This window comes from Spermophilus citellus (genome assembly GCF_964194105.1).
Source record: "Spermophilus citellus genome assembly, chromosome: 15".
Lineage (NCBI taxonomy): Eukaryota > Metazoa > Chordata > Mammalia > Rodentia > Sciuridae > Spermophilus > Spermophilus citellus.
This window is the reverse complement of record NC_138195.1, coordinates 96,577,576-96,604,538: the sequence shown is the minus strand read 5'-3', so window position 1 is coordinate 96,604,538 and position 26,963 is coordinate 96,577,576. Positions and strand designations below refer to the sequence as shown.

The 26,963-nt window shown below is 52.8% G+C and overlaps 1 protein-coding gene across 1 annotated transcript in view; it reads right to left on the bottom strand.

The window, feature by feature from the left end:
* The window catches only part of JAKMIP3 (Janus kinase and microtubule interacting protein 3), a 64,248-nt gene that overhangs the window by 15,684 nt on the left and 21,601 nt on the right, over positions 1-26,963 (bottom strand). Inside the window, exons 3-11 of the mRNA XM_081268376.1 lie at positions 17,491-17,706; positions 16,104-16,223; positions 15,021-15,167; positions 14,425-14,556; positions 6,602-6,637; positions 6,238-6,297; positions 3,923-4,051; positions 1,776-1,904; positions 222-305 (exon numbers count right to left, since the gene is read on the bottom strand). Coding sequence (XP_081124502.1) covers positions 222-305; positions 1,776-1,904; positions 3,923-4,051; positions 6,238-6,297; positions 6,602-6,637; positions 14,425-14,556; positions 15,021-15,167; positions 16,104-16,223; positions 17,491-17,706 — 1,053 coding nt within the window. The remainder of the gene's footprint in view (positions 1-221; positions 306-1,775; positions 1,905-3,922; positions 4,052-6,237; positions 6,298-6,601; positions 6,638-14,424; positions 14,557-15,020; positions 15,168-16,103; positions 16,224-17,490; positions 17,707-26,963) is intronic.

Sequence of the window (26,963 nt, the reverse complement as noted above, 5' to 3'; positions counted from 1 at the left end):
TGCTGGACTCCCGGACACTGGCTGCATGGCCCTTGCTCATGTGGTCCTCTGGTATGTCCAGCTACAGTTAGTGTGCCAAGGACCAAGGACCTTGTGGGCATCTCTGGGCAGGTGGCGGGAGCAGGGAAGCAATCTCAGCTCAGAGTGCTCCTTGCAGGCCCCTCCTCTGGGAGTCCCCAGCAAGGGCAGAGACGGCCAGCCAGGAGCACGTGGGGGCTCACCTGGCCCTGCTCGGCCAGCGCCTTCTCCAGGTCCTCCACCCGGGCCTGTGCTCGCTGCATGTCTGCTTGGAGCTGCTCGCGAGTCTGTAGCACGGGAGGAAAGACACATCAGACTTTCTCTAACGGCCAGGACAGGCGAACGGCTGGTGGGATGCAGGCCAGAGGACTCTGCCTCTGGAGAGGCTACCCGAGTGTGGCTGTCCCCTCCCCTGAGGCGGTCTCCAAGAAAGGAGGGCTGTGAGGCCATGTGAGACACATGCTGCTCCGTGACCGACTGGGAGCACCTGAGGCAAGGCCCTCGCTCCCCGGGCAGGATGGCCCAGACTGTCGGTGCTGGGTGCTGGCCAGGGTTTCAGCCTCCCCTGGGGGCACACAGCACACTAGGAAGCTTCTGAGCGGATCTGCTACTGCCCCCCACAATGCTGCTACTCCCCCCATGGGGCCTCTGCTGGCCCCTGGGTTCGCTGTCCCTCCTGCCCCTTCCTCACCCTACTCTCCCAAAACTGTCCCTTGATATATAGGTCAGTTTCCTGGAACGTGAAATTCCTCCCAAGTGCCAACCAGGTGGCAGCCAGATTTAAACGGCTCTCCCTTGGTTTACTTGAGTCTCTCATGGTCCAAACCATGGGCATTTTACCCCAGAGCCTGCCATGCTCTCTCTTTGTGCAGCTTCTGAGGACATTGATGTGTTTGGGGCAGCCAGGCAGAGGGGTGGAGATCTACCACCCTGTGAGGTTCCACAAGCTCTGTCCCCAGCCTTAGGACAATTCAGACAGAGACATTTTCCTTTCTCCAAGGATCATGCAAAAAATAAATCCAAAAAGTGCAAGAAGGAATGTTCAATGTCCCCCTTTATGTGATAAATGGCCTGTCCACCTCATTTCTGCTTCTCAAAGCAGAGGCGGGGAATTCCGACAGTCAGTGGGCTCTCTTCCTGATCCTCCCCGGCAGCCTGGTGCCAGCGCTGCCCCTGGAGACCAGCAGAGGACGCCCACCAGCCCCTTCCAGTCTTCCTGGATACCACTGACCCACCTTGGGTATGCCCAGGCAAGGTGGACAGGAGGGGCCCTGCTGCTCGGCAGGTTTGCCTGGCCAAGCACAGGGCAAAGGAAGGCCAGTGTTTGAGCTCAAGGCTTGTTGGATGAATATAGTCTTGGCAAACTTTAGGAAAACTGAGTCCAAATGCTGCCCATTCACCCCTGAGCCTCCCAGCCATGGGAGCTCCCCAAGGGCATCAGACAGGTTTGGGTGAAGGCAACCTCATCTCAGGAGCTGCAGGCCCCCGGATGCTGCCCCTGACAGGACAAGAAAAGCCCACACCTGTGCTGGCTCCACCCGGCCAGTCTGCCCCCGCCCAGACGACCCAGCCACTGGCTCCACCACCACTGGTTTCTAGTGGCCTCACTAGTGGGCATCACCCGGGACCCAAAGCAACGGTGGGCAAGAAGGGGCTTGGCCCCAAAGTCTGGGCAGGCAAAGTGCCCCTGCCAAGGCCTCAGGGGCAAGTGGGAGGAGCCAAGTGGAGCCCAGCCGTGGAGTAGAAGTCATTTAGACCTTAACTTCTCGCTCTGCGTCCAGTGTCCCTCCGACCTGCTCCTGCAGCAAGGCGTATGCTCGCTGCAGCGCCTGGTACTCCATGGTCAGCTGCCGGAACCTCAGCTCCGTCTCCTCCTTGGCCAGGCCCTGGAGAGGAGCAAAGGCAACACAAGCCCCCAGAGACACAGCATTAGCCCCAGCCCCCAGCACCACCCCCAGCCAGGCACCTGCTCCTCCAGTGGGGAAGAAGGGAGGGGCCGACTCTGGGGACCTAGACCTGTTTGGAGGAAGGTTTTCCTGGGAGGTGACCCCCGATGTCTGGGTAGACAGCGGGGCTGGCAGGTTTGAACCAGGTGAGCCTCAGGGGTTGTCCAGGGGCTCTGCCTGGTCTCCTACTTGCCAGCCAGTCTGCACTGACCCAGCAGACCCTCCATGATTGACCAGGACTGCACATGGCCCTGCTCTGCAGACATGTGTCCTGCGAACTGTGCTGCGCTTTGTGAGAGGGCCCCAGGGCCCCAGGTCACATGCCCACCCCAGGTCTGCCACCCCCGGTCAGCCCACTCTGACCTGCCTGTCACCTAGGCTTACTCCTGACGTCACCTCCCAGGATGTGTCCTAGCTGCAGTGATACCCGCTGCCCCACAAAGAAGGCAGGAGTGCCCTTTCCCTCCTTCCTCCCTCCCTCCTTCCTTCCTCCCTCCTTCCTTCCTTCCTCCCCCTCCTTCTCTCCCTCCTTTCCTCCTTCTCTCCCTCCCTCCCTACTTTCCTCCCTCCCTCCTTCTTCCTCCTTCCCTCCTTCCTCCCTCCTTCCTTTCCTCCCTCCCTCCTTCCTTCCTCCTTCCCTCCTTCCTCCCTCCTTCCTTTCCTCCCTCCCTCCTTCCTTCCTCCTTCCCTCCTTCCTTCCTCCTTCCCTCCTTTCTCCCTCCTTCCTTTCCTCCCTCCCTCCTTCCTTCCTCCTTCCCTCCTTCCTTCCTCCTTCCCTCCTTCTCTCCCTCCCTCCCTACTTTCCTCCCTCCCTCCTTCCCTCCTTCCTTCCTCCTTCCCTCCTTCCTCCCTCCTTCCTTTCCTCTCTCCCTCCTTCCTTCCTCCTTCCCTCCTTCCTCCCTCCTTCCTTTCCTCTCTCCCTCCTTCCTTCCTCCTTCCCTCCTTCCTCCCTCCTTCCCTCCTTCTCTCCCTCCCTCCCTACTTTCCTCCCTCCCTCCTTCCTTCCTCCTTCCCTCCTTCCTCCCTCCTTCCCTCCTTCTCTCCCTCCCTCCCTACTTTCCTCCCTCCCTCCTTCCCTCCTTCCTTCCTCCTTCCCTCCTTCCTCCCTCCCTCCTTCCCTCCTTCCTTTCCTCTCTCCCTCCTTCCCCCCCCTTCCTTCCTTCCTTCCCTCCATCCTTCTTACTTCCTTCCCCCCTCTCTCTCTCTCTCTCTCTCTCTCTCTCTCTCTCTCTCTCTCCTTTACATCAGATGTTTCTGCTGTAGCCTTGAAGGAGTCCCAGCGGACCCCAAGGCTCGCAGCGTGGGCCATGTCCAGGAGTGACCAAGCCCAGAAACCCTGCCCCAGCCCCAGCCCACTGCCCCAGGCTTTCCAGCAGTGGTCTGCTATGACAACTGGTTTTCTGAGCAGGCTCATGGCCTTTGGTTCATCCTCCAGGATCTTCCAGGGAAGGCCCCCATGGCCTTTACCAGGTCCACTACCTGCTCTCCACAGCTCCAGGGGCTGGGCCAGTTGGACGAACACTAGAACACTAGCTTATGCCCTGGGACTGAGCTGGCTGCTGGACTTCAGGGTAGCCACCATTCTGCAGGCCAGGCTGTCAGGAGCACCCGGCTGTTTTTACCAGGAAGAAAGCTCTTGACAGTGTTTCTAAAGGCCTGGGTCCTGGCACAGGGTGACCTCCCTGCTCGCTGGTGCAGGTCCTCCTGGGAGGCCCTCTTTGGGAGGAGCTCAAGATCAAGGATGTGAGGAAGTGTGACTGGGCATCAGTGACAGCAGGGAGTGACCCTCAGCAACCATGTAGCCAAACCAAGTTCAGGGTTTCTCACTGCACAAAAGCAGGGGCTGCCAGGGCTGGACCAGGAGGCCTATCCAGAGAGCGGGCCTGGCCCCGGGTCCCAGCCCGTTGCCAGCCTCAGGCCCAGGCTGCCCAGGAGCCGCTGTGGGAGACTCACGGTACCTCCTCTAGGTCGTCGTCAGGAGTGCACGGGGTCTGGTCTGTCCTGTCAGTTTGATAAGAGATGGAAGAGCCGTCGGACTCCAGGGACGCTTCTTCATCATATCCAAAGAAGGTCTCCACCACAACCGGCTTCTGGCCAAAAGGCAAGGCGTTGGCGCAGACCCAGGCCAGCGCTCGGCCAGCAGCCCCCGGCCCCTCTGTTGCCTGTCGTGCACCCCCACAGCCCCACCTGCAGTGCTCTCCCACATCCATCCAAGGCCGCCCTGGAGGGGCCCACTGGGCTGTCCTACTTCCGGCCAAGACGGCCAACCAGGTATGAGTGCGCCATCTTGGTGCAAAACCCAGAATGTACTGGCAGAGGGTGGAATGTAGATGTCCAGGAGGCTGACAGATGAGCCACTCCTGGACTTGGCCTCTGAACTTGACCCCTGCCAGTAGCAAGCACTTGCCCTGACATGCGGTACCCTTTCCAGTCCATGACAGAGGGTGTGAACAAGGGCCGGTCCTCCACCAGCTAGGTTGAGAAGCCCTGCCTTCAGGGACCCCCAACTTCCCCTCCTTCTGGACTTCCGAAACCCTGGCTTTAGACACTGCAGACTCCAGAAGCCACCTCCTCTCACCTGTACACAGGGACCCTGCCTTCCTTGTCTGTCCTTGTCAATGTAATGGCCATGGTGGACACGGGGTCTCTGATGAATCCACTGCCAGACCTTCCAGGAAAGTTCCTCCCTGGGCTCCAGGACCACCAGCTGCTCCAAGGACCATGGTGGCTGTTCCCTCCCAGCACCTGCATTCTCCGGCTCCAGCTGAGCAGGACTGTGCTAGTTCCTCTCCCTTGACCAGCCGCCGCTCCAGCTGAGCCACGAACTGACACTTGCGGCTGGGCCCTGGCCTCTCTGGGAAAGGACTTCCCTGTACCACAGTCTTTCCCAGATCCTCCACTGAAATATCCACAAGTGGGCAAACTTGATGAGCACAAACTTGAGGTTCTTGCTTTATTTCCAGCCCTTGTGTCACCAGTGATCCTCTGGATGTCTGTGCCCTGACACTCCACCTCAATCCTTCTGGGTCCAGGCAGCCTCTGGACCCTCCTCCTGCTAACCCACCCCGCCCATGCCACAGGAACATCTTGCTGTTCCAGATCATTGCTGGCCGGTGACTACCACAAGCTGGAGTCCTCCGGCTTCACTTAGGTCCCCTGTCATCCAAGCCCCTCCTGCCGACTTCCTGGTTTCCCTCCTCCCTCTCACAGAGGCACCAAGACAGCAGGGGCAGCAGGTGGGGCCTCTGGACAATCCCTGAGCATCCTGCAGTGATCCAGGAGAGAGGCCAGCAGCCTCCTCCCTTCCTGGGCCTTTCCAGGGCCAGGTGAGCCAGGGCTGTGGCTGGGAACACTAAAGTGGCCAGGGAGGGGCCGCGGAGTGTTTATAAACAACCCAGCTGCAGCTCAGAGAGAGCTGAAGACAGTCAGGTCTTCTGGGAATTTCTCCAAAAGCTCAATGAAAAACCACCAGCATATCGAGAAGGGTCACTCTCCAGAAAGTTCCCCCAGGGCTTTGAACTTCCTAGGGCTGCAGTGCTGGGGGGCTTGTGTGCAGCTGTGGGCACAGCCTACTGCAGCCTGCATACGCTGCCAGGGGACACTTAATGCTGGGGCAGGCCCAGGAGGGGTGCATGGCCCAGCGAGGACGGGGGCAGCAGGCCGGCTGTCCTCGGAGCTGTGTGCCCCATGCCAACACGGATTTAGTCTCCTGTTCCAGGCAGTGAAGACACTGGGGTGGGGGCCTGAGCCGTTGAGCTGAGCCTGTGCACAGACCAGGCACGTGCTGACCTTGTGAACTGCCAAATTACAGCTTCTGGACCAGATTCACCAGCCTCTGCCAAGCTATGAAACCAGCCATGTCCTGAGCCGCCCAGAGCCTGGCCAGTCTTACAACTGTCTGCACCATCAGAACACCAACCACAGTGGTGTGGTCACAATCCCTGGCAGCTGGGACATAGGGACAGCCACCCTTGCAAACTTCCAGTGCACTTCCAAGGTGGCTTAATCCCGGCGTCCCAGGAGTGCAGCCTTGGCCCCCACGCGCTCAGGAGTCTTAGTTCTGGGACAGGCTCTCGGGCCACAAGCAGAGTATTTACTTTGAATCCTATCTGGTCATTTCTGATTGACAATTTTGAGAAGGAATGAAAGTGTTTTCTTTCCCTTTGTAAAGGAAGGGACTCTCTCCCAAGAGGCTTTCAGCACAAGCAAGCACACACGCATGCACACACGCAGCACGCACGCACGCACACACGCACACACACTGCTTCTTTACCTTGGGGAGTTTTGCCATTTTCTTTCTCTGCTTCCGAAACCTTAAAAGCTTATCGCGCTCCTGCAAAAAACAGTTGGAGCGGTTTTTAGGTAGGCGCCAGTTCCACCAGCTTCTTGAAGGGCCACGTCATCATCGTGGGACATAAACACAAGGTATCTGCGCAGGACCCTGGGGGCCCCTTCTCCACCAGCCTGAGATGAGTGAGTCCCCACTTAGGTGAGCTCTGCACTCAGGAGCCACCAGGCCCCTCAGGTTGCATTGTAGGGACCATGTGGGGGAGGGGAAGAAGGAGCTGTTCCAGGGCCCTTCCACTCTGCAGAACGCCCCCTGCGAGGCTGTGAGCAGCTTCAGCCTTGGTACTTACCAGCACACTCTTCACGTAGCCAGCAGTCTCGAGGGTCTAGGAAGGAAAATGGCAGGTTTGGAACTGAAGGTGCCGACTTGCTCCTACAGAGCCCAGAGGAGCCCCCAGGAGCCCCCGAACTCTGCTGTAGCCTGGCTGCGGAATTCATGCCTCAGAGTCCTCAGGGTCCTGAACCCTTGCCTGAGAAGAAGGTTCTGCCCCAATTGTCCTCCCTCCTTTCCAAAGCTGGTCCCAGAGGCTCCCTGAGCCTCCGCAGCCCCAGGAGCCTCTGTTCAAGGTGGCTGAGCCTTTCACTCCCTGGCAGCTGGACAAAGCCCTTCTGGTAGTTGCGGTAATGTACATTTGAAGCCAGATTTAAAGTTAGGTAGTCAGTGTAGTTAGGTAAATCGGGTCTAATACCGAGTGAAATCTAAAATGGAGGCCATGCTGGAAATGACTCAGGAAAAACACAGGACAATGGAATGTTAATGGAGCCCAGGAAACAGCCCCCAACAGATTTGAAGATAGCCCTTCACAAAGAAGTGTTAATAAACAGCCCCCAGCAAACTTAAAGATACCCCATCCCAAAGAAGTGATAAAGAAGTCCTTCCTGCCTGGCCCACCGGTGTCCCAACCCCTCCCACCTACATTCCATCACCAAAACTATAAGAAGGGGAAACAACCGCACTTCCGCGGATTCCACCTTTTGGGTCCCCTTCTTCCTCTGGGAGAAGTCTTTTCTGCTGTCCTTTAATAAACTTCTACTTTCTACTCTGACCTTGCCTCGGCGTGCTTCTTTGGTGTTATTCTTCAACATTGGGGAAGCAAGGACTCGCCACCGGTCAACAGCGGTATCATATTGGAGGTCCCACCGAGATCTACACCGGGGTAAGTGCATACACCCCATGTCTGTTTGAGGTGCATCTTTTTCTCTCTTTCTTTCTGGAGGATAAGGTGGGCACCCGACGGCTACTTAAACGCAATTAGTACAGCCGCCACTCTACAAGACTCGGGTGAGAGGTTTCTCGGCCTAGGCAGCTCTCAATCACCTGTTCAATACAGAGCAGGCATGTTGGGTTCTGCCAAAGCCGATTCCAACTTTTCTGTCTGGGCGTAAATACACAGTGTCCCTAATCCCGATCTGCCTCGGATGCGTGGAGGTAGAAAAAGGAATTTGGAACAACTGCGGAATTCCGGTCTGGGCTACTCTCAGACGTTTCCAAAGGTTCCTTTCTCTTGAGCCCCCTTCCGACAGCCCTCAAGGGTATCTAGGGTGATCGGTAGATGAATGACACTGAGGGAAAGCCCCAATCACATTTGCCTCCGTATGGGCTACACGCAACACTCCCAACTCCGCATCCATTCCTCCTGGATGCTTCCCTTCCTTCACAAGTCAGAAATGTTAGCAATTCAGGTTGCAGGACTGAGAAAGGCATGAGATAATTAGTAAAATCTGCCCAGGTTCCCTAAGATGCATAGGTAACTTTCAATAGTCTGTTTTACCGCCCCAATGTTTAAAATGTTCTGTGTTCCAGTAGATATCCCTTAACACTCAAGCGGCTCCTTTAGTCTACAGAGCAAAGACAACAAAAGAGCACAGGATTCTCTTTTGCAATGTGTTTTTAATGGTCGGGAGGAAAGCAGTAAGGCCCTTAAGTCTGAATCCTCCCAGGGTCTCTGACAGAAGACAAACTGAGACCCTAGCAATTTGCTAAAGGGGACCAGAAACCCCTTGACAAAGCAAGGTGAGAGACGGGTTTTCTGGACCGTTTAGGAAGCTCAAACTTAGGGAGACGTCCCTAATGAGAACAGTTTTCTCTGGCGCGGCTTGGGCGCCTGAATCATGTTTTCTTCTCACTCAGACCGGAGCTTCTCTCTCTCTCCAATACGCCAGGTGGACCACTAGCCTGCGTATTGAAAAATTGGGATAGATTTAAACCTCAGATGCTCAAGAAAAAGCGCCTCATTTTCTTGGCCTGGCCTCAAATACGAAAAACCTGGCCACCAGAGGGAAATATCAATTTTAATGCAATTTTACAGTTTGATAAAATTTACAAAAAAAAGGAAATGGTGTGAGGTGCCGTATGTTCTTTGCTCTAACGGAAAATCCTAAATTATATCAACAATGTAAAATAGACTTAACTATGATATCTGCCATGTGAAGGAAAAAATCCTGGACTCACTGAGGAAAAGAATCAAGAAAAAAATTTGGGCCGATCAAAGTACATACCCCCTTCCCCCTTCAAGACCTAAGGCAGATAAAAACTGACTCTACTGGAAAGTCAAGAGATATGCCAGATTGCCTAGGATTGGATCTATCCAAAGGAGCTAATCTTACAAGTAAAAGGGAAACTGAGGAATTCCCAGCAGCTGCCAGAGCCATTTTCGCTTTGGGGAAATTTCCTCATAATTTCCTTCACTGTAAGGATTACTCCACATAAATGCAGTAAAGTCAGTCACACTGAGACCCTTAATTTTACACCTATAGTTGCCCTTATGCGAGAACATCTGGTCCACTCATGGGGAAATCTAAGGTGCCACTGATAGGAGTCATAATTAAATGGAAGTTCAAAACCTGGAGAGAGTTTTTCTTATCTGGTCTGTTTTAAAGGTTATTATAGATTGTTTCTTAGAGATAATCTAGGCTAAACGTGTGTCTAAAAGATGTTTCATTGTAACATCTAGTATCAAAATGAGTTTGAAACATTGCGTAATCTTGCAGTTAAAAGTTGGGGTTAGTTAATTGTTTAGTTTGTGATTTCAGATACTTCATGCCAGAGAACTTAAATACTTAGGATAGAAAATTAAAAGAACTCTACTTCCAAGTTGGCAAGTAACTCCCAATCATTCAGTTTTATTTTTTCATCAATTTTTGAACTGGGTAACCTAAGGAGATTTCACTAGGTATACAGTACATTGATTTGGGCAAGGATAGTAAATTATGATTTGGTATCTGTTTCTCTCAGTGTGTAAGATTTAGGAAAAAATGTTGAATTAAAACGTTGGTCTGGCTTATTGAAATGACATTAATTAGCAACAGTCTTAGAAATTTTCAAAGCTTAATTTTAGATACACATGGTAGTATGTAGATTTTTTCCAGGTGATTTAATGTAACTTAATACTACTTTAGGAACTTCAGAACAAAGAAAGTAGCTTAATGATCCTGAAGGAATTTCTTCTGTGGTAGCTTTTATATTATCAAAAAAGATCCTATTTTCAGTTTTGTGTGAGCAAGTTTTTCTAGTGTAGGAAGATATAAAGATGAAATTTTGTAAATTGTACCATATTTTCAACTTCCAAACCTGAAAATTGTGACTTATGGTTAAAATGCCTTAAACATGAAGTTTCTGCTCAAAATTCCAGTTTTCCCAGTTCCTTCCAGACCTCAGCCAGGACTTAAATTGATATACAAATAGAAGAAGCCTGGAGCACTCAGTAGGAGACAAATCTGAGACCCAAAGAAAAAAAAAATAAAGGTGTCTTTTACCTAAACTCAAACTAGATTAAACCAAAGAGTAAATTGTATGGCATTTACTAATTACTGGCCGGTCAATTTTTTCTAGGACTTTTGCCTTTTCTTAGATTCTATGTTTTTTTTGGAGCTCATGATTTTTATCCTACAGACAAGTTAATGTTTTTCTGATAAGTTCTATTTTTGATCAACTGGAGTTTTTTTTAAACATTGCAATGAAATTTCACCTGAGAAAGTTGCAAGGCCTTTTGTGTTATGTGTTACACTTGTGTTACATGTTGTATGTCGGTATGTCTGTGTGTATGTATGTCCATATATCATGCAGTGATATGACAATTGACAAATGAGGAGCGCTCATGAAAAATTAAAAATGGATCCAAATATCTTTGATTCACGTGATTCAAATGGCTCAATTTAAGTTGGGTAAACAGATAAAAGTAAAGATGTATTTAAAATTAAGCTTATAAGTTTTTCTAGGTGTTCAAAAAGGCCTTAATAAAATGTTAAATCTACTTAAATTCAAAAGTTTACAAGTATTGTTTCAATGTGAAAAAAAGGAGGTTAACAGATAAAAAGAGAAACTAAAAGGTTCTAGATTTCTGGATAAGAGTCTATATAATGAAGTAATTAAGAGGGTTTAAATAAATGATATAAAAAAGGTCTATGTAAGTTTTTGAACAAGTAATCTTAAAGACATTAAACAGCTGATTAAACAAGTGTTGTCGTTTTAGAGAATTGTGCTGTTATTTCTTTAAAAGCTAAACTTGGTTAATATAAAAACATCAATGTAATTGGTGCCATTAATGTGTTCATATCTTCCAGGTATACAAGTCTGTAAGGTAGAAGCTTTAGAAAGAGCATTATATCAAGCTGGTATTCTAAAAGTGTATGGTAATTTTAGGTTTAAAAAAAAAACATGTTAAAAATTTATTTATATCACTTGTGTTCTATAACTGTACTTATTATCAATAAGTTATGTAAAGTTCCTTGTTACTTTTTACACTGAAATACAATTTAAATGTATTTTTAAGTCAATGAGAGCCTAATCTGGGTGAAGGTTTTATTGTGAGACACAGAAATACTTTGCTAATTTCCAACAAGAGGTTAGAAGCTTCCAGCCTTCCTTTAATTCATGTTTTAGATGTGATATTATGTTGTGTTAGCTAATATTCATGTGAACTTAAGCAACAATTTATGTAGGCTTTGTAAAATGATGTTTAAAAAAAACAAAGATCAACTTCAGAACTATAGTATTTAAGATTTATGAAGAGCCCCACCTTACTTGAGATAAGGCTCTATGTCCCATCTCATGTGAAAGTGACTATGAAAAAAGTAGGCTAGATTTCAGTACACTTAAAGTTGTGTCCAAAAGTTGGTTTTTGTCAGGATTGCCAGGATCTCAAACAGGAAATTATAATGTATAACTCTGCCAGAATTCAAGGTAGCTATTACATAAACTAAATCTGTTTTTACCCTAGTTAGTTTTGTTTTGTAGTTTGCTTTTAGATGGTCTAAGGATTGCCTGTTAATGTTTTAAAGAGGTACTGCTTTAAAAACACACAACCTGGGTTAATTTAAGACAAGAAGTTATCACCTACAGGATAGAGAGATAGACATTAAAGCTCAGTGCTCTTAATATAAGGCTGTTAACTTATTTGCTAGATGTTTAAGATTAAATTTTAAAATTAAAAATTTGGCTCTTGCCCTCAGAGTCAGTCTAAATCAGGGAATAGGGGACTTCTCCAAAGGGCTCTGCAACTCTAGGCCACATAACCTCCTGATCAGGGAGATTAATGAGACCAGTGGAGGACAGGAAGCCAATCAGTGCATTTGCTGTGAAGAGGAGGGTCATCAACAAGGGAGACATCCCTGATGCTTCCGAGGGAAGCCACATGGTCAAGCAAGGCCTGGACCCATCCTAGCGCAAAAGGCACTAGCAGAACTGAGAAGCTGTTGTAAAGTTCCCGAGGACTCCCACCCAGAGTAACTCAGCTGACTGTTAACAATAGATTAAAACAAAAGTCAGTTTGACTTGCTTCATCTTAAACACTTAACAAAGACAGTCAAAGCCAAACACAACTATTCCTGGACATTTTAATAATAATGATACTTAAATGTAACTTCCATAAATAAGTAAACTAGAGGCTACAAAGGAGATTCTCAGACAGGAATGCCTGATAACTATCAAAAGGAACTACCAGAGTAGTTTTTAGTTTAAGGCCCACAGATATTCCTAACCTACACAGGTAGGCTTGGTGTTTGCTAGTATGAGTATCCAGCCCTAGGTAACAGAATTAAAGATTTCTATTAGACACAGGTCATACTAGTAAAAGGATTTTACAAGATCAGATGATATTAAATTATTAAACTATATCTTAAGGGAAGGACAACTGTAACCCTAAAAGTTAAATGTTGTGTTTACATCCCTGACATTTCTGGCAATGTGACAAATATCCTTAAAGATTTACATGCTCAGATAGAAGCCATGTCCTCAGCAACCTTGTCATGGAGACAATATCTTAGCTCCTGGTTCTTGGTACTTCCTGGTGGAAAACATTGTTAGTCTTTGTCTTTGCCATCATACTCATTGACATATTCCTGTGCTGTGGGACAATATGGTTCCAGTACTAATAAATTCTTGTTTCTCTTATAGACCACCCATCACTCAGATGGCCCTCCAGTCTATTACTTCTCAATCGGACTTCTATCATGGACCACTCGATAGACCCAATTTTTAAAAGGGGACTCCAAAACTGCTTGCCCCAACATCGCCCCTTTTGTCAGCCTGAAGAAGCCAGAAAGATCTTCTTCACCCCCTTTCCTTACAGCAGTAAGGAGTTCCCAAATTAGAGGGGAGAATGAAGCCAGATTTAAAGTTAGGTAGTCAGTGTAGTTAGGTAAATCGGGTCTAATACCGAGTGAAATCTAAAATGGAGGCCATGCTGGAAATGACTCAGGAAAAACACAGGACAATGGAATGTTAATGGAGCCCAGGAAACAGCCCCCAACAGATTTGAAGATAGCCCTTCACAAAGAAGTGTTAATAAACAGCCCCCAGCAAACTTAAAGATACCCCATCCCAAAGAAGTGATAAAGAAGTCCTTCCTGCCTGGCCCACCGGTGTCCCAACCCCTCCCACCTACATTCCATCACCAAAACTATAAGAAGGGGAAACAACCGCACTTCCGCGGATTCCACCTTTTGGGTCCCCTTCTTCCTCTGGGAGAAGTCTTTTCTGCTGTCCTTTAATAAACTTCTACTTTCTACTCTGACCTTGCCTCGGCGTGCTTCTTTGGTGTTATTCTTCAACATTGGGGAAGCAAGGACTCGCCACCGGTCAACAGCGGTATCACATTTATTTCTGACTTATCAAGATTTCAACCTTTTCCTCTTCCCCCATAAATCATTATTGTCATTCACACTGATGAGCATTTGTGATTGAGTGAGAAAAGGACTCAGACCTCAGGCTTGTCAGGGAAGACTGTCTTGGGGAGACCACACCCCACAGCCCATGGAGGCAGAGGATCTTCTTATCTCAGGGACTTTGGAGATGGCCTTAGGCGTTGCATAGGACAGGCCAGTGACCGTGAGGCACAGCTGTCCTGCTGCTTGCTGACCAAGGCAGCTCGCTGGGAATTTCAGCATGGAGTCTACCAGAGCCCACCAGAGGCAGAGCCGCCCCCAGTCAGAGTAAGAGGACGGCTTCCTGCAGCACTGTTTGCAGACCTGTGCTGGGGTGAGGGGAGCCCAGGAGAGAGCAGGGGAGGGGCTGCATGGTGGTCCCTAAAAGACGCATCCACAGTTCCATCCTCACAAACTGGGCATGGGAACTGATCTGGAAATAGTGTCTCGGGTGTGATTAAGTTAGAGATGCTGAGATGGTCTCGGTGTGGATGGGGGTGGGCTCCAACCCAATGACACAGTGGCTGTAAGAGGAGAGGAGAATATTCAAACAAGGCAAGGGGCCACAGGAAGAATCAGGCAGAGGCTGGAGTGAGGTGGCCATAAGCCAAGGAAGGCCGGGACCCTGGAGGCGGCCAAAGGAAAAGAGCACACCCTTCCCAGGCCCTGGAGGGAGCCCAGCCCTGCCCACACCTTGACTGAGGACGGTGGCCTCCCTCGGGAACCGTGAGAGGGAGTCGTGTGGTCTGGAGCCACAGGGCTATCGAGGCTTGTTAGTGACAGAGCGGTGCTGCCGGCCTGGAGCCCTGAGCTGAGGAGGGTGAGGAGCCCCAGGCACAGAGACCTACCTAGGGAGGGTCACCAGGACCAGTGACTACGTGGGGGATCCAGCCCGAGGTGGCCCATGGCTCCTGCCTGCCTGGCCTCCCCTCTCACCGCCCCAGGGGCAGGGTGGGCAGGACGTGGTCACCTTGGAGAGCTCGTCAATGAGGTTCTGCTGCTCCACAATCTGAAGCTTCAGGAAGTCGACCTCCCTCTCACCCTGACTCTGATCAAGGTCATTTAGGGAGCTGGGTCTCCGGATGATCCCGGCTCTCTGCCTCTGCAACACCAAGCAGGCCATGTCACATGTGCTGGGCCCCCCTCCCGAGCAGATCCCAGCCTGGCTCAGTGCTGGGGGGCCTCCCCTACCCAGGCTCACTGCTCTGTGCCAGGCCTGCTCCCCCTGGGGCCCCAGGTCCTCTTGCTACCTGTACCCAGGGTTTTCAGAGTCAGAGCTTGCTTACTAAGTCCCTGGGGTCAGCATGTACAGACAGGCCAAGGGGAGGGGGCATGTGATGGCCTGGTGGCCTCCCGTGACCACGCCCCTCCCTCCCGGCTGGTCCTCACCTGAGGCCTCTCTCCTGGGGTGGGCTCACTGGGGATCTGACCCAAGAATGCACATGGGGCTGCCCTGAGCAACAGGCTCGAGTGCCCGGCCTGCTCCACTGCGTCCTTAGGCTGCGGAGCAGAGCGGAGCGTTGCCAGCAGCTGGCACAGCTGCCCCTGCTGACCTAGGGGCCTTACCATCTCTATGTTCTCCTGGGTGACGAATTTCAGCTTGCTTTCTATTCTCCGTAAAGTGTGAGACAAGTCCTCATTTTTCCGAGTAAGGCGTTTGTTTTTATCCAACAATGGCTTGTACTGACTCTCTGCTTCCCTTAAACGCTTTAACTGCAAGAGAAGTTAATTATGTGATGTTTTACGTAACTGATGACTGGACTCCACACAGCCAGCAAGAGGTCCAGGTCGAATCCATGACATGACTGCAGCCCACCACGGTCATCCCTCTGTGTCCAGGGGGAATGGATCCAGGACACATGGAAAACCCTAATCCACAGGTGCCCAAGTCCCTGGTAGAATGCAGCGGCGTCTGCAGATACCCTAGGCACCTCCTGCTGCCTACGCCACATCATGTCTGGTTACTGATGGTACCCAATGCAGAGCAGATGCTGTGAAAGTAGTTGTCATGTGGTCCTGTCTTGGGGACAGTGGTGAGGAGGAAGGCCTGCACCTGTCCGGTACAGAGCTGACTTTTAAAAACCCTCAGTCTGCAGGCGGATGGTACCTGTGGATGCAGAGCCTGGAAGCCCAGAGCCAACTGTGCTTGCAAAGAAGACAGTTTCCGGCCCTAGGGGGAGTTCCTAGCTGGCAGCTGCCCTCCACCCACCCAGCGCCCAGGCGAGCTGAGGCACCCATTCTACAGACGGGAATAAGGTTGAAGGCCAGCAGTCTGGGCCAAGGGTCTGCTTGCCCATAAGAACTGTGGTCACCCCCTGCCCCTGAGCATCCACACAGCTCACACACCCTCTGAGCTGAAGGTATTGGAACCCTCAGTGGCTCTGGAGATTTATGGTGAGGGAAACAGCTAAGACAGTGGCCTCTCCCACCCCAGATCATGTGCAGAGTTCAGGGTACTTCTGCCCCAGGACACAGAGTAGGGTTGGCCAACCAGCATGCGGGAGCCAAAGGTGGACAGGCCAAGGGGCCCAGCGGCAAGGCCAGCCGTCACCACTTGCCCTTTCCACAGGGACTGTGGAAGTGGACCCCGCCTCTCCCCATGCAGCCACAGTCCCACAAGGTCCAGAACCGTCCCTGTTGGGCACGCACCAGCTCGTTCCTCTCCTCCGACAACAGGGCGTTGCGATCCTCCAGCTTACGGATGATGGCGCTTAACTCTGCGATTTTGAGCTGAAAGCGCCGGGCATCCTTTTCATCCAACTGCTGTTCCTAAAACAAAGATCAACTGCAAACAACTGTTCCCTGCACACAGAACCTCGCGAATCGCAGCACCCTGGATGCCTCGGCCGCCTGCTCTTCCACACAGCGGCTGGCGGGTGGGTGTAGCCCAAGCTCTGCAAACTGCATGAGGGGACAGACGGAAGCGGGAATGTCTGGAGGTGTGCAAAAGTGGAGGGCGAGGGTGGGGACACACGTGGGGACACATGGGCAGGGACACACTGGTGGGACACACGGGCAAGACTAGCTGCATGCTCTCCTCTGGCCACTGCCTACTGCACCTTCAGAAGGGGTCTTCCCTGCCTGCCAGGAGGACAGCACGTTCTCGGGGTGAGCAGAGGAGAAGACACCTGCTGCAGACTTGGAAAAGTTGCTCTCCCAGGAATTGTGCTCCCTCAGGTTGAGTCTCTAGAAGGCCACTTTCAAAACCATTGGAACTTCATTAGAAAGTCAGTGAAAACCTTTGCCTGAAGTTCTGGGCTCTCTGGAGCAGGAAGGGCTGGCTCTGATCAGTTAGACTGCGCTGCCCCCACGATGCTAGTCTCTAGTCTTGCAATGTCACTGTCCCAGGGCTGGCCCAACTTTAACAGTTTTGTCCTTGAGTCAAACAAAAGTATGTCCAGGGAGATACTGGACATGGTTTGAGTTCCTCAGTCAATGGGTGCAGGAGAGGCTAGGGACCAAAGGCCCAGAGGGGCCACGTGGAGGGTCCATGGCATTAGATTCCCAGGATGTTGCAGGCCACTGCGGAGGGATCTGAATGAGGTGTGGCAATGAGAAGATGGGTGGCTTGCAGTCTGGGCATCTGCTGGTGGACCCATGCAGGTGGGCATTAGCAGCCCGAGGAGGAGCAGAAAACGTCATGGTCACATAAAAGCATGTGGGAGGATGGCTGGTGATGAGTGCAAGGTCAGCCACGGGAGGGCCCAGCCAGGGACTTGGCGGGCAGCAGCCAGAAGCCAGAGCAGCACCTGCTCAGAGCACCGCCTCTCCCACAGCCAAGGCAGGACCAGCGCCAGCAAAGCTGGTACTTTGGGATCCTTGGGGACCGGGGCCCAGGAGGGGACAAGCCAGTGCACCTGCGGTGTTGGGGAGGAAGGAAGAGGACAAACTGCCAGTCCTCCTGACCAGAGCCTGACGAGCTGAGGGCCCCAGGGGCAGGAGAGTCTGGCTGGACTGGGCTCCGGACGCCCCAGGGAGCTCTGCAGGGCCGTGTGTCTGTACTCAGATTGGGCCAGGGAGGCCCGGGGGTGCTTACAGGGCTTCCCGAGTGGTCTGAGGCGTCTCCTGCACCGCTTGCATAAGGAAGTTCCCGTCTGGGGCTGCCTGGGTGCCGCTCAGCCTCTTTGGCCTGGGAAAGCTGCTCATCTAGAGCCTCTTTCTGCAGCTGCAGTCTCTGGGCATGCCCGGCTTGGACCCCTAACTCTCTCTCCAGCACGAAGACTGCTCTGTCTTTAAATTTTATCTCCTCCATCTACAAGGAGAACAGAACACAATCACACACGCAGACAGGGTACAGATCTGCAGTTACCATAGAAACAGGCAGGTTGGCATCAGCAGGGGTCCCCACAGTGGCAGCCCTGCCAGTGTCTCGGGCTCAGACAGACCATCCTGGACAAGAGCCAGTGCCTACTCCCCAGGCTGCTGCACACAGCCCTTCCAGGGCCTCCTGGGGTCAGCTGGCTGGCCCCAAGCTGCTCTGGCATCTGTGGCCCCTGTGTCCCCTGTGCCAGGCCAGGGTCACCCAGCAAGACTCCAGTCCCCTGCTGTCCTAGGTGTCCACAGGGATGGGCCTACCTGGCAGGTTAGTGGAGCCACCTCCTGCCCCTGCCTCCCTCTGTGCTTTGAGTGGAGCAGGGTTATGCCCGACTCACACACACCTGCCAGTAGGAGGGTACGATGGGAGAGGGTGTTGGGAAAGACCCTGACTCAAAACAAAACACAAAACGCGCTGGGGATGTAGCTCAGTGGTTAAGCGCCCCTGCGTTAAGTCCCTGGTATAAATAGGAAAAGGTCAGGGAGAGGGTGGCCGTGTAAGTAGGTAGAAGCCCTGACCTGAGAGTTCTCAGGGCAGCCTGCCACCCTGGACTTGCTCACCAACCCGGAGAGGCCACAAGCTAGGGAGGGATGGGTGGTGTGTGGGAGGCACTGCAGCCATCCCTGTTCTGTCCTGGATCTCAGTGCTCCGTGCTCACAGCTGTTTGCAGGAAAAGCTGTTTCCTATGAATCCTACTGAAAGCTGAGGCTGGGGGTGGGCGGCATCTGGACAGGCAGGCTCCAGGAGGTCTGACCCGCTCAGGTCCCATCTGCTGGGAGGGTCCGAAGCCCTCCCTACATTCCCCAAGGAGCAGCATTCTTTGTGTCCACCCTACAAATAGCAGCAAGAAACCCCCTGGACATGGCCACCAGCTGACCCTGAGGCCTTCACCTGAGCTGCCCCAGGAACATGCTTGGTCCAGGTGGAAAGTGGGACCCAATGTAGATGGCACTAGATTTATAAGATGATGTCTTGGGTTTAAAACATTATTTTCAAATGACTGAGCAGAGCAGGGCATCTGGCTGGGTCAGCCACCTGCTGAAGTCTGCGTAGAAACAGAAGAGGCATCTCATCGGCCCAGATCACAAATTCAGGCAAGCCAGGAGCAGAACCGAGGAAAAGAGGCCTAATTGACAAATTCCCATTTCCTGGAGCATGTGGTGGTGCAGGAGGAAGAAGCTCAGTAATTGGGGAAACAAAGAGGCCAGGGACAGGAAAATCTTATTAATGACGGCTGTGCCTGCGGCCTGGCACCCACACACCAGCGTTTACAGAAACAGGAGAGGGAGTGTCTCTGCAGCCTCCTGGCCTGAGGGGCAAGGTGGGCAGCTGGCAGACCTGTCTGCCAGCTCACCAGGCCGTAGGGTAGGCGACTGCCCGTGGGAAGCGCTAAGATGTCCCATCAAGGAATGTGGGACAGCACTGTCTCACAGGCACACGATGCTTACCAGGGGGTACCAGAGGGGTCTCCCAAAGCTACAGGTCTCGAACCAAGCTTGCTCACCCTGAACATGCGTATCTACGTCTTCTGCTCCAGTGAGGTCTGTTTCTGCGGGGGGCCTGGCCCAGCCTAATTAAGATGCTCCGTGGAGCTGGTGGCTCCCCTCACTCACAGAGGGCTTCTTCCAGCCCAGCGACATGTTCAAACACGGGCACCACACCCACCCCCAGCCCAGGGAGCTGCAGCAGACAGCATAGGACCCCGGGGCCTGCTGCCCACATGCAGACCCACAGTGCATGCGTCGTTGTCTTCCTGCAAGGGGATGACCCCATGTCCTCATGCAGGCTGAGGCTCTGACACGCTGTCTCTGATGTGCTGAGCTGCAGCTTCCCCTTCCCTCCTGCAGGCTGTGGAGACCAGAAGGCAGTGCCCAGTCCCTACCCCACCCACACCCATGCAAAGAGCCCCCACCAAGCCCAGGGCTGAGGGCTCCCCAGACACAGACCTCCAAACTGAAAATGGGGAGTTCTGGTAACCAGATGAGCTGGTCCCCCACCACACAGTCTTGTCTAGATGCTACAGAAGTTCCAAATTGCCCAGTGTCCTCTCCTGCCCCGTCCCATCTGTCTCCTCACCTCTACCAGAGTTGGTCATAAACAAGATCAGATCTCCTGGCTCCCAGGAGAGAAACACCTCCCAGGATAAGAGAACAATCCAGATTCTTACTGAGTCTGTTGACTGCCCTCTGAGTCACCTCTGCCAACCCAGCACCCCACACTGTCCCTCCCTCGCAGGTGCAGTGGCATCTGGAAACCAGCAGAGGTTCCTTGTGATGGCAGGTCCCCAGGAAAGGGGTGTGCAGAAGGGCCTGAGTGGGGAGGATGGCCCTCCTCACCTAACCCACCCTCCTCACCTAACCCACCCTCCCCTTCAAGCTCAGAGCACAGTGCTTCTTAGCAGGTGGCCCTGGGGAGCTCAGCATTAGAGCCTCCTGGGCCCTGTGGACAGTGGATCCCTGGCCATCGCCCTGGGCCCCTATGGACAGCGGATCCCTGGCCATCGCCCTGGGCCCCTGTGGACAGCGGATCCCTGGCCATTGCCCTGGGCCCCTGTGGACAGCGGATCCCTGGCCATCACCCTGGGCCCCTGTGGACAGCGGATCCCTGGCCATTGCCCTGGGCCCCTGTGGACAGCGGATCCCTGGCCATCGCCCTGGGCCCCAGTGGACAGAGGATCCCTGGACACCCCCCAAGTATAGAACTAGAGCCGGTAGCTGGAGTGGGGGGAAGGTAGCCCTTCCTGAGCTCGCTTGCCAACGGTGAGCCCCTGACACGAGGCAGCCGTGCCCTGCAGTGCTGAGCCCCCTGCACACGTGTGCCCTCAGTGACCAATGAGCACTTGCCTGTCCAGACACATCACCAACCCAGCTGGGGCTCTCCCCTCCTGGGCTGACTGCACTGACTGTGCTTCAGTGCCAAACCAGGCATCTGCCTGAGCCACCAGTGGAGCCTGTCTGACCCCACACCAAGTGTCCTGAGAAGAGGGTAGGAGTCTGGTCCCCAAAAGCCTCCTGACCTAGGCAGTAGGCCCTCACCTATAACAGCGGGGGCTCACCCCACCTTCTTCTTCAGAGGGATCTGCATCTTGGGGGGCCTTCCTGCCTACAAACTCTCCACAGGTAACCTGAACACATATGTGTCTTGTGCTTTAGAGAAGGTTGTGGCTCACCAGTGGGTGTGTTGGAGAAGAGGAAGAACCTCGTGTGTTTTCCATGTGGGGCTCATTTTCCCAGAGAAAGGGTACTGGAAGGGCCTAATGAGATGAACAGAGCCGGAAGGAGGCTCGTCACCCTGGACGTAAGGGCTGCGATTAGGAGGGGACCTGGGAAAAAATACACCCAGATGAGACAGAGAGTCTGGTACTATCCAAGGTTTGGCCCAGAAAGCACAGGCCCAGAGGGGTGGGCTGGACAGTCCCAGGCGAAGACGCCAGAATAAACAGGTGCTTCAGCCTCTTGCACTCCCAGAGGGGGCTGGAGTTGGTAAAGGAGAATATGGCTCCAGCCCAAGGTGATGAGCCCATGTCCCCAGTGTCCCAGAGATGCACTAAGATCTGTTCCATGTCTGAGAATTAATTCCCAGGAATCTTTGTTATAAAGAGAATGCCGAAGTCCCCCACAGCCTGGGGTAATCTGCCAACCTGTGGAGAATAGTGGCTCCCAAACCTGGTCTCCCACTAGAACCATCCAGGAAGCTTTCAAAAAAATATTGATGGTCAGAAAATTCTGGTTTCAGACATGATGGACTCATTGGCCACAGACCCACCTGATGCAATGAGCAACTCTAGGAGTTAACGAAATCAACCAGACAAGGCAGGTGCCAGAGCCAGGGGGCAGGTGAGGAGAGCCCTCCCTGATTCCCCAGGGGCATCCTCTCTGCCTCTCTCCTGGGAACAGAGCCAAGCAGAAAAGAGAAGCTTCTTGGGACAGGAAACCCAGATCAGCTGCTGGGACCCAGATCATCAGGTCCTGGGGACAGGGAGGTGGCAGGAAAGTCGCTCCAACAGCTGAGTAGACTTTCCCTCGGACCCATGGTCAACTCTAAGCTTGCATGTGTAAGGCAAGACCCCTGGGGGCCTTGTAGAAACCCTTCCTGACAGGGCAGGGGATGTAGCTCAGTTGGTAGAGTGCTTGCCTTGCATGCATAAGGCCCTGGGTTCAATCCCCAGCACCGCCAAAAAAGAAAAAGAAAGAAAGAAAACACTTTCTGAGAATCTGCAGCGTGAGCAGAAATGTAAGGGGTGGCATGGTGCTGGGGAGACTTAACTCAATCCCGGACCCAGTTGGAGACCTGGTGAGCACTTCAGGCCTTCAGCAGAGACCCAGAAAGGCCACACTGCAAAGCCAGGACAATGTCCTGTGATACGAACTCTGCTGTGAGAGAAGACAGGGCTGACATGGATCTACCCTAACACACAAAGCCTCAGCCAAACCTCACAAGATCCAAGTACTCTGCTGCTGATCTAACCATCTTCCAGGACATAGCTCAACATTCTTTGGAAAATGACCATCGACCCTACGACACATCACCCACAGTGTCAAAACACAACAGAAAATTACACCCAGATGCCCTTCAATAGATGAATGGATAAAAAAAATGTGGCATCTATACACAATGGAGTACTATGCAGCAATAAAAAATGACAAAATCATAGAATTTGCAGGGAAATGGATGGCACTAGAGCAGATTATGCTTAGTGAAGCTAGCCAATCCCTAAAAAACAAATACCAAATGTCTTCTTTGATATAATGAGAGCAACTATGAACAGAGAAGGGAGGAAGAGCAGGAAGAAAAGATTAACATTAAACAGAGACATGAGATGGGAGGGAAAGGGAGAGAAAAGGGAAATTGCATGGTAATGAAGGGAGACCCTCATTGCTATACAAAATTACATATAAGAGGTTGTGAGGGGAATGGGAAAATAAACAAGGAGAGAAATGAATTACAGTAGATGGGGTAGAGAGAGAAGATGGGAGGGGAGGGGAGGGGGGATAGTAGGGGATAGGAAAGGTAGCAGAATACAACAATTACTAATAGGGCATTATGTAAAATTGTGGATGTGTAACCGACGTGATTCTGCAATCTGCATTTGGGGTAAAATTGGGGGTTCATAACCCACTTCAATCTAATGTATGAAATATGATATGTCAAGAGCTTTGTAATGTTGTGAACAACCAATAAAAAAAATAAAATTAAAAAAAAACAACAACAGAAAATTACAAGACCGGTGAAGAGTCATGAAAAAGCAACCAACAACGGTGATAAAACAGTCAATAGAAGCAGACCAGAGATAACCAGAGTTCTCCAATTAGAACTTAGAAATAATTGTGATTAGCGGAAGTAGACCCAAGGATGGTTGGAATATTGGTCAGCAAATAAGAACTTTAAAATTAATTGTGGGTGGTACACTAAAAATAGTCAACATGACCACACATAAAAAGATTTTTCTCATAGAGGAAGAAAATGGATAAAGACAGTAATTCAAATAAGAATTAGAATCTATCAAAAATAATTAAACAGACAACAAAATTCAAACATCTTATTTCTAAAATTAAAAATTAATTTCTAAGGTTTAAAAGTAGGCTGGACACAGTAGAATCATAAACCAAAAATAAAACAATAGAAAATATCCAAGAGACCCAGAAGGAACAAACAGAAAACTTAAAAAGAATTGAGTTCGAGGGAGATGTGGGAACCAGTTGTCTAAGTCACGGGCGATGGAGTCCCAGAAGGGGAAGGAGAAGAAATCGGTGACTAAGGAATGGTCAGGGGTCCCCACCTGTGGAGAAAGACATCGCTTCATGTTCCAGAAGCTTGGCCACCTCCCCAAAAAGGAAAGAAAAACACATGTAGCATCATGGTGACACTGGTGGAGACTGAGAGCGTCTCCAGGGCTGACAGGAAGGACACCGTCCTGCGGCTGACTGCAGGAACAGAGCTTCTCCTCAGGGGACACCAGGGCAGCATCCACGGGTGCTGGGGGCTGGCTTCGGACAGGAGGGCAAACAAAGACACCTTGGACAAACGACACCTGCGAGAAGCCCCAGTGGGCCCACCCCACAGCAAGGAAGTCCAAGCAGGGTTTCACAGGCCCAGGGCAAAGGGCCCAGAGGAAAGCCAGGAGCAAGACCTGAGTGGACAGGGAAGACGGTGGACAGCTCACAGGAGCACGGAGACCGTTTCTCTGGGGTGTTCATCATGGGAACAAGTGAAACACGTGCACTAACGGAGAAAGAGTCGGGCAAATGGGCTGAGCAAGGGCTGTGACGGGGCTCTTGCGCCCAGGGCTCAGGTAAAAGGGCTGACTGGGATAGAGGAGGATCAGGGGTACGTGTTAAGCTGGTCTCAACTTTATATGGAAAGTAAAAACAGTCTTGAGTAGCAGAAAGAACAAACCTGGAAAGCCACCACCTGCTTCAGAGTGGCGGAATTCAGGCCTGTGCGCCAGGTGCAGGTAGAAAGAGCAGCCCACAGAACCGGACCATCAGAACCGACCCACGTGTGCACTTGTGTGATACGTGACACAAGTGCAGCCATGATTCTGTGGGGAAAGGACAGTCTTTCCAAACAGGGTCCTGTAACAGCTGGGCATTCACCTGGCAGGTCAGGGACGCCTGCCCCTACCACACACCGTTCACAAAGGCTAACGCAGATGGATCACAGAACCGAACCTTGAGAAAAGAACGGTAACGCGCCCAGAAGACTATGCAGGGGAGCTCTGTGACCTTGGGTGACAGAGGATTTTAAACAGGAGGCACATGCAGGGATCTGGCAAACTGGACTTCCTCGACGTCAAGGGGTGTTGGGTCACTCACAGGCCGTGCACACCCAACAGAGGCCTTTCACCCCAGAGACTCCTCATGTTCCAGCCAGAAATGGGCCGGCTAGGGAACGAAGGCATCACAGGGCCTGCAGGACCAGCAGGAAAGAGGAGCCTGCCCTCGGAGGCGGGTGGGATGCCGTCCACCTCCCTGGGAACTGCAGAGTCCCCTCTGCTGGTCACTTGCCTACCTACAGCCCGACATGCCCCCATGGCAATGGGTGGCAGACAGGAGGGCTGCGGCCACCCCAGGATGACAGGAGTGCTCCAACAGCCCAGGCCAGGACAGCTCGAGCACCCTTCACAGAAGAAGAGACAGACACAGACGATCCCTGCAAGCCGCTGTGGGGTGTGGCTCCGGCTCTGGGCCAGGCCAGGGCAGGCCAAGCTGCGACAGCGGGGGCCTTGGCTGACATGTTCCATGGTGGTGGTGACACAGGTGACACTGCCAAAGCTCACCAGCATCTCCTTTGAACTTGTGTCCTCGACTTCCACAGAGGGGATGATCTAATCCTGCTCCTAGGCCTCCCCCTCGGGTTCAGTATGTCCTGAGCACCCGAAGCACAGAGATTTTCAAAAGCTCTCGATTTTCCCCGAGGTGTCCCAGGCAGAAGCCTCAGTGGCCCCCAGGGGCCTGGCACCAGCAGACGGGTTCTCCTTGGAGAGGCCTTAACCTGGGACCCTCCTCGCCTAGCAGAGCTCAGGACACCTGACTCGGCAAACTCTGCTCCCCAGGAGCAAATAAACCAGCCAGGAGTATGGCATCCAGCCGTGGGGGCTGGGACTTGTGGTCAGAGATCAGGAGCAGCACTGGGAGCACCGCCCAGGAGACCCTGGGACTCAGCTGCTGCTGGGTCTGGAGGCACCATGTTTGAGAAGGAACTTGGGCCAGACTCTGCCTGGGTCCCCGGGACAGAGAGGACCATGGCACATACCTGGCCACTGCCTAAAGACCATACTGGAAAGGCAAGGAGAGCCACCCACCCCCAGCAGCAGCACCTGGGGACAAACTGGTCTCCATAGCTGTCCTTGCGGGGGTCACTGCTGTGCATCAGGTTCACATTAGCTAGCTATCTCATCACCGGGGGGACGGGGGATACGATAAATCACAGATTCTTAGGAGAGAGAGGAAATTGCTTTCTGCCTGTGATTCTTTATAGAATCTGTAACGATAGCTGCTTGTACTTCAGCAAATGCATGGAGTGTGCGGTCATTGTGTGCCCAGCAAACTCCCCAGGTTCAGGAACAATACTGCACAGGTGCACGTGTGCCCCCAGGTCCCCAGCGCAGCCTTGTCCTCACTGTGTCACAGGCTAAGCTCCAGGGGTGGTGGGTGGGGGTGAGCAGTCACCCTGCCTGAGCTCACGGAGGACTCTGGGTGCAGCTGGCCAGCCCCTGCGGGTGTGGGGTCTCTGGGACCTGGCATCTGCGGGAGCTCTGAGTAGGACAGGAATCAGCTCAGGGGCTTCTGTGCCATCAAGGGGGCTGGGCAGCACAGGCCCCTGGGCCCAAGAATGGCAGGCCACACCAGGGAGGTTGTGACCTCAGGGCTGTGTCCAAAAACCCAATCTGGGGCATTTCAGTTCCCCCAGGGTGGAGAAGCAGCCCTGACCCCTCAGTCCCCACCGACCTCTGGCAGGGTGGGGTGTCGCTGACCTGGATAAGCTGGGTGCCCAGCAGGAGCCTCGCACACTCCAGCAGCCCCAGGGTGCAGCCCCCACACCCAGCCCTGCCCTGGGTGCCTGTCCGGAGGTCCCTGCTGGCCACGTCCCACCTGCCTTCCTCCTTTCTCTCCACTCGGCTTCTCTCAGCCACACTCCAGGCAGCACTTTGGGTCAGGGCAACCGAGGCCCTGCCGCTCTGACAGTGGGCGGGGCCGGGCTGGCCCAGGGGGACATCCATTCACCAAATACTCACTGGGCACCTGCTGTAGGTGCCACAGCCTTAGCAGTCAACAAAAAAGACCCAAATTAAAGCAGAAAAACGTTTCTGGCCCGGGTGGGGAGGCAGAAGTTCAAGTGACAGTACCAGCTTTGGGAGTCAGGAGCCCACTCCAGCTGCCTGGAGGGGCTGAAAGCCCCAGGACCTTGTGGTCAGCTCCTTCTCCCACCCCTCCCTGGGCCAGCCAGTTAGCCCTGCCCCCTGGGGGGACATGGAGCTTAGTGCACTGTGCTCTGCCCTCGTGCCCGGGCTGTGGCAGGACTCCCGGGCTCTCCTGCCTCGGCGGCAGCCCAGAGGCCAGGCTGGAGTGCTGCCCCTCCTGGGGCCAGGGCCTGTGTTCACACACCCCGACTTGGAGCCCAACACCAGATGACCCAGGAGGGGGCCCTGTCAGGTGGTGAAAGGCTCCCAGGGCCATTGCTCCCTTGGGTGC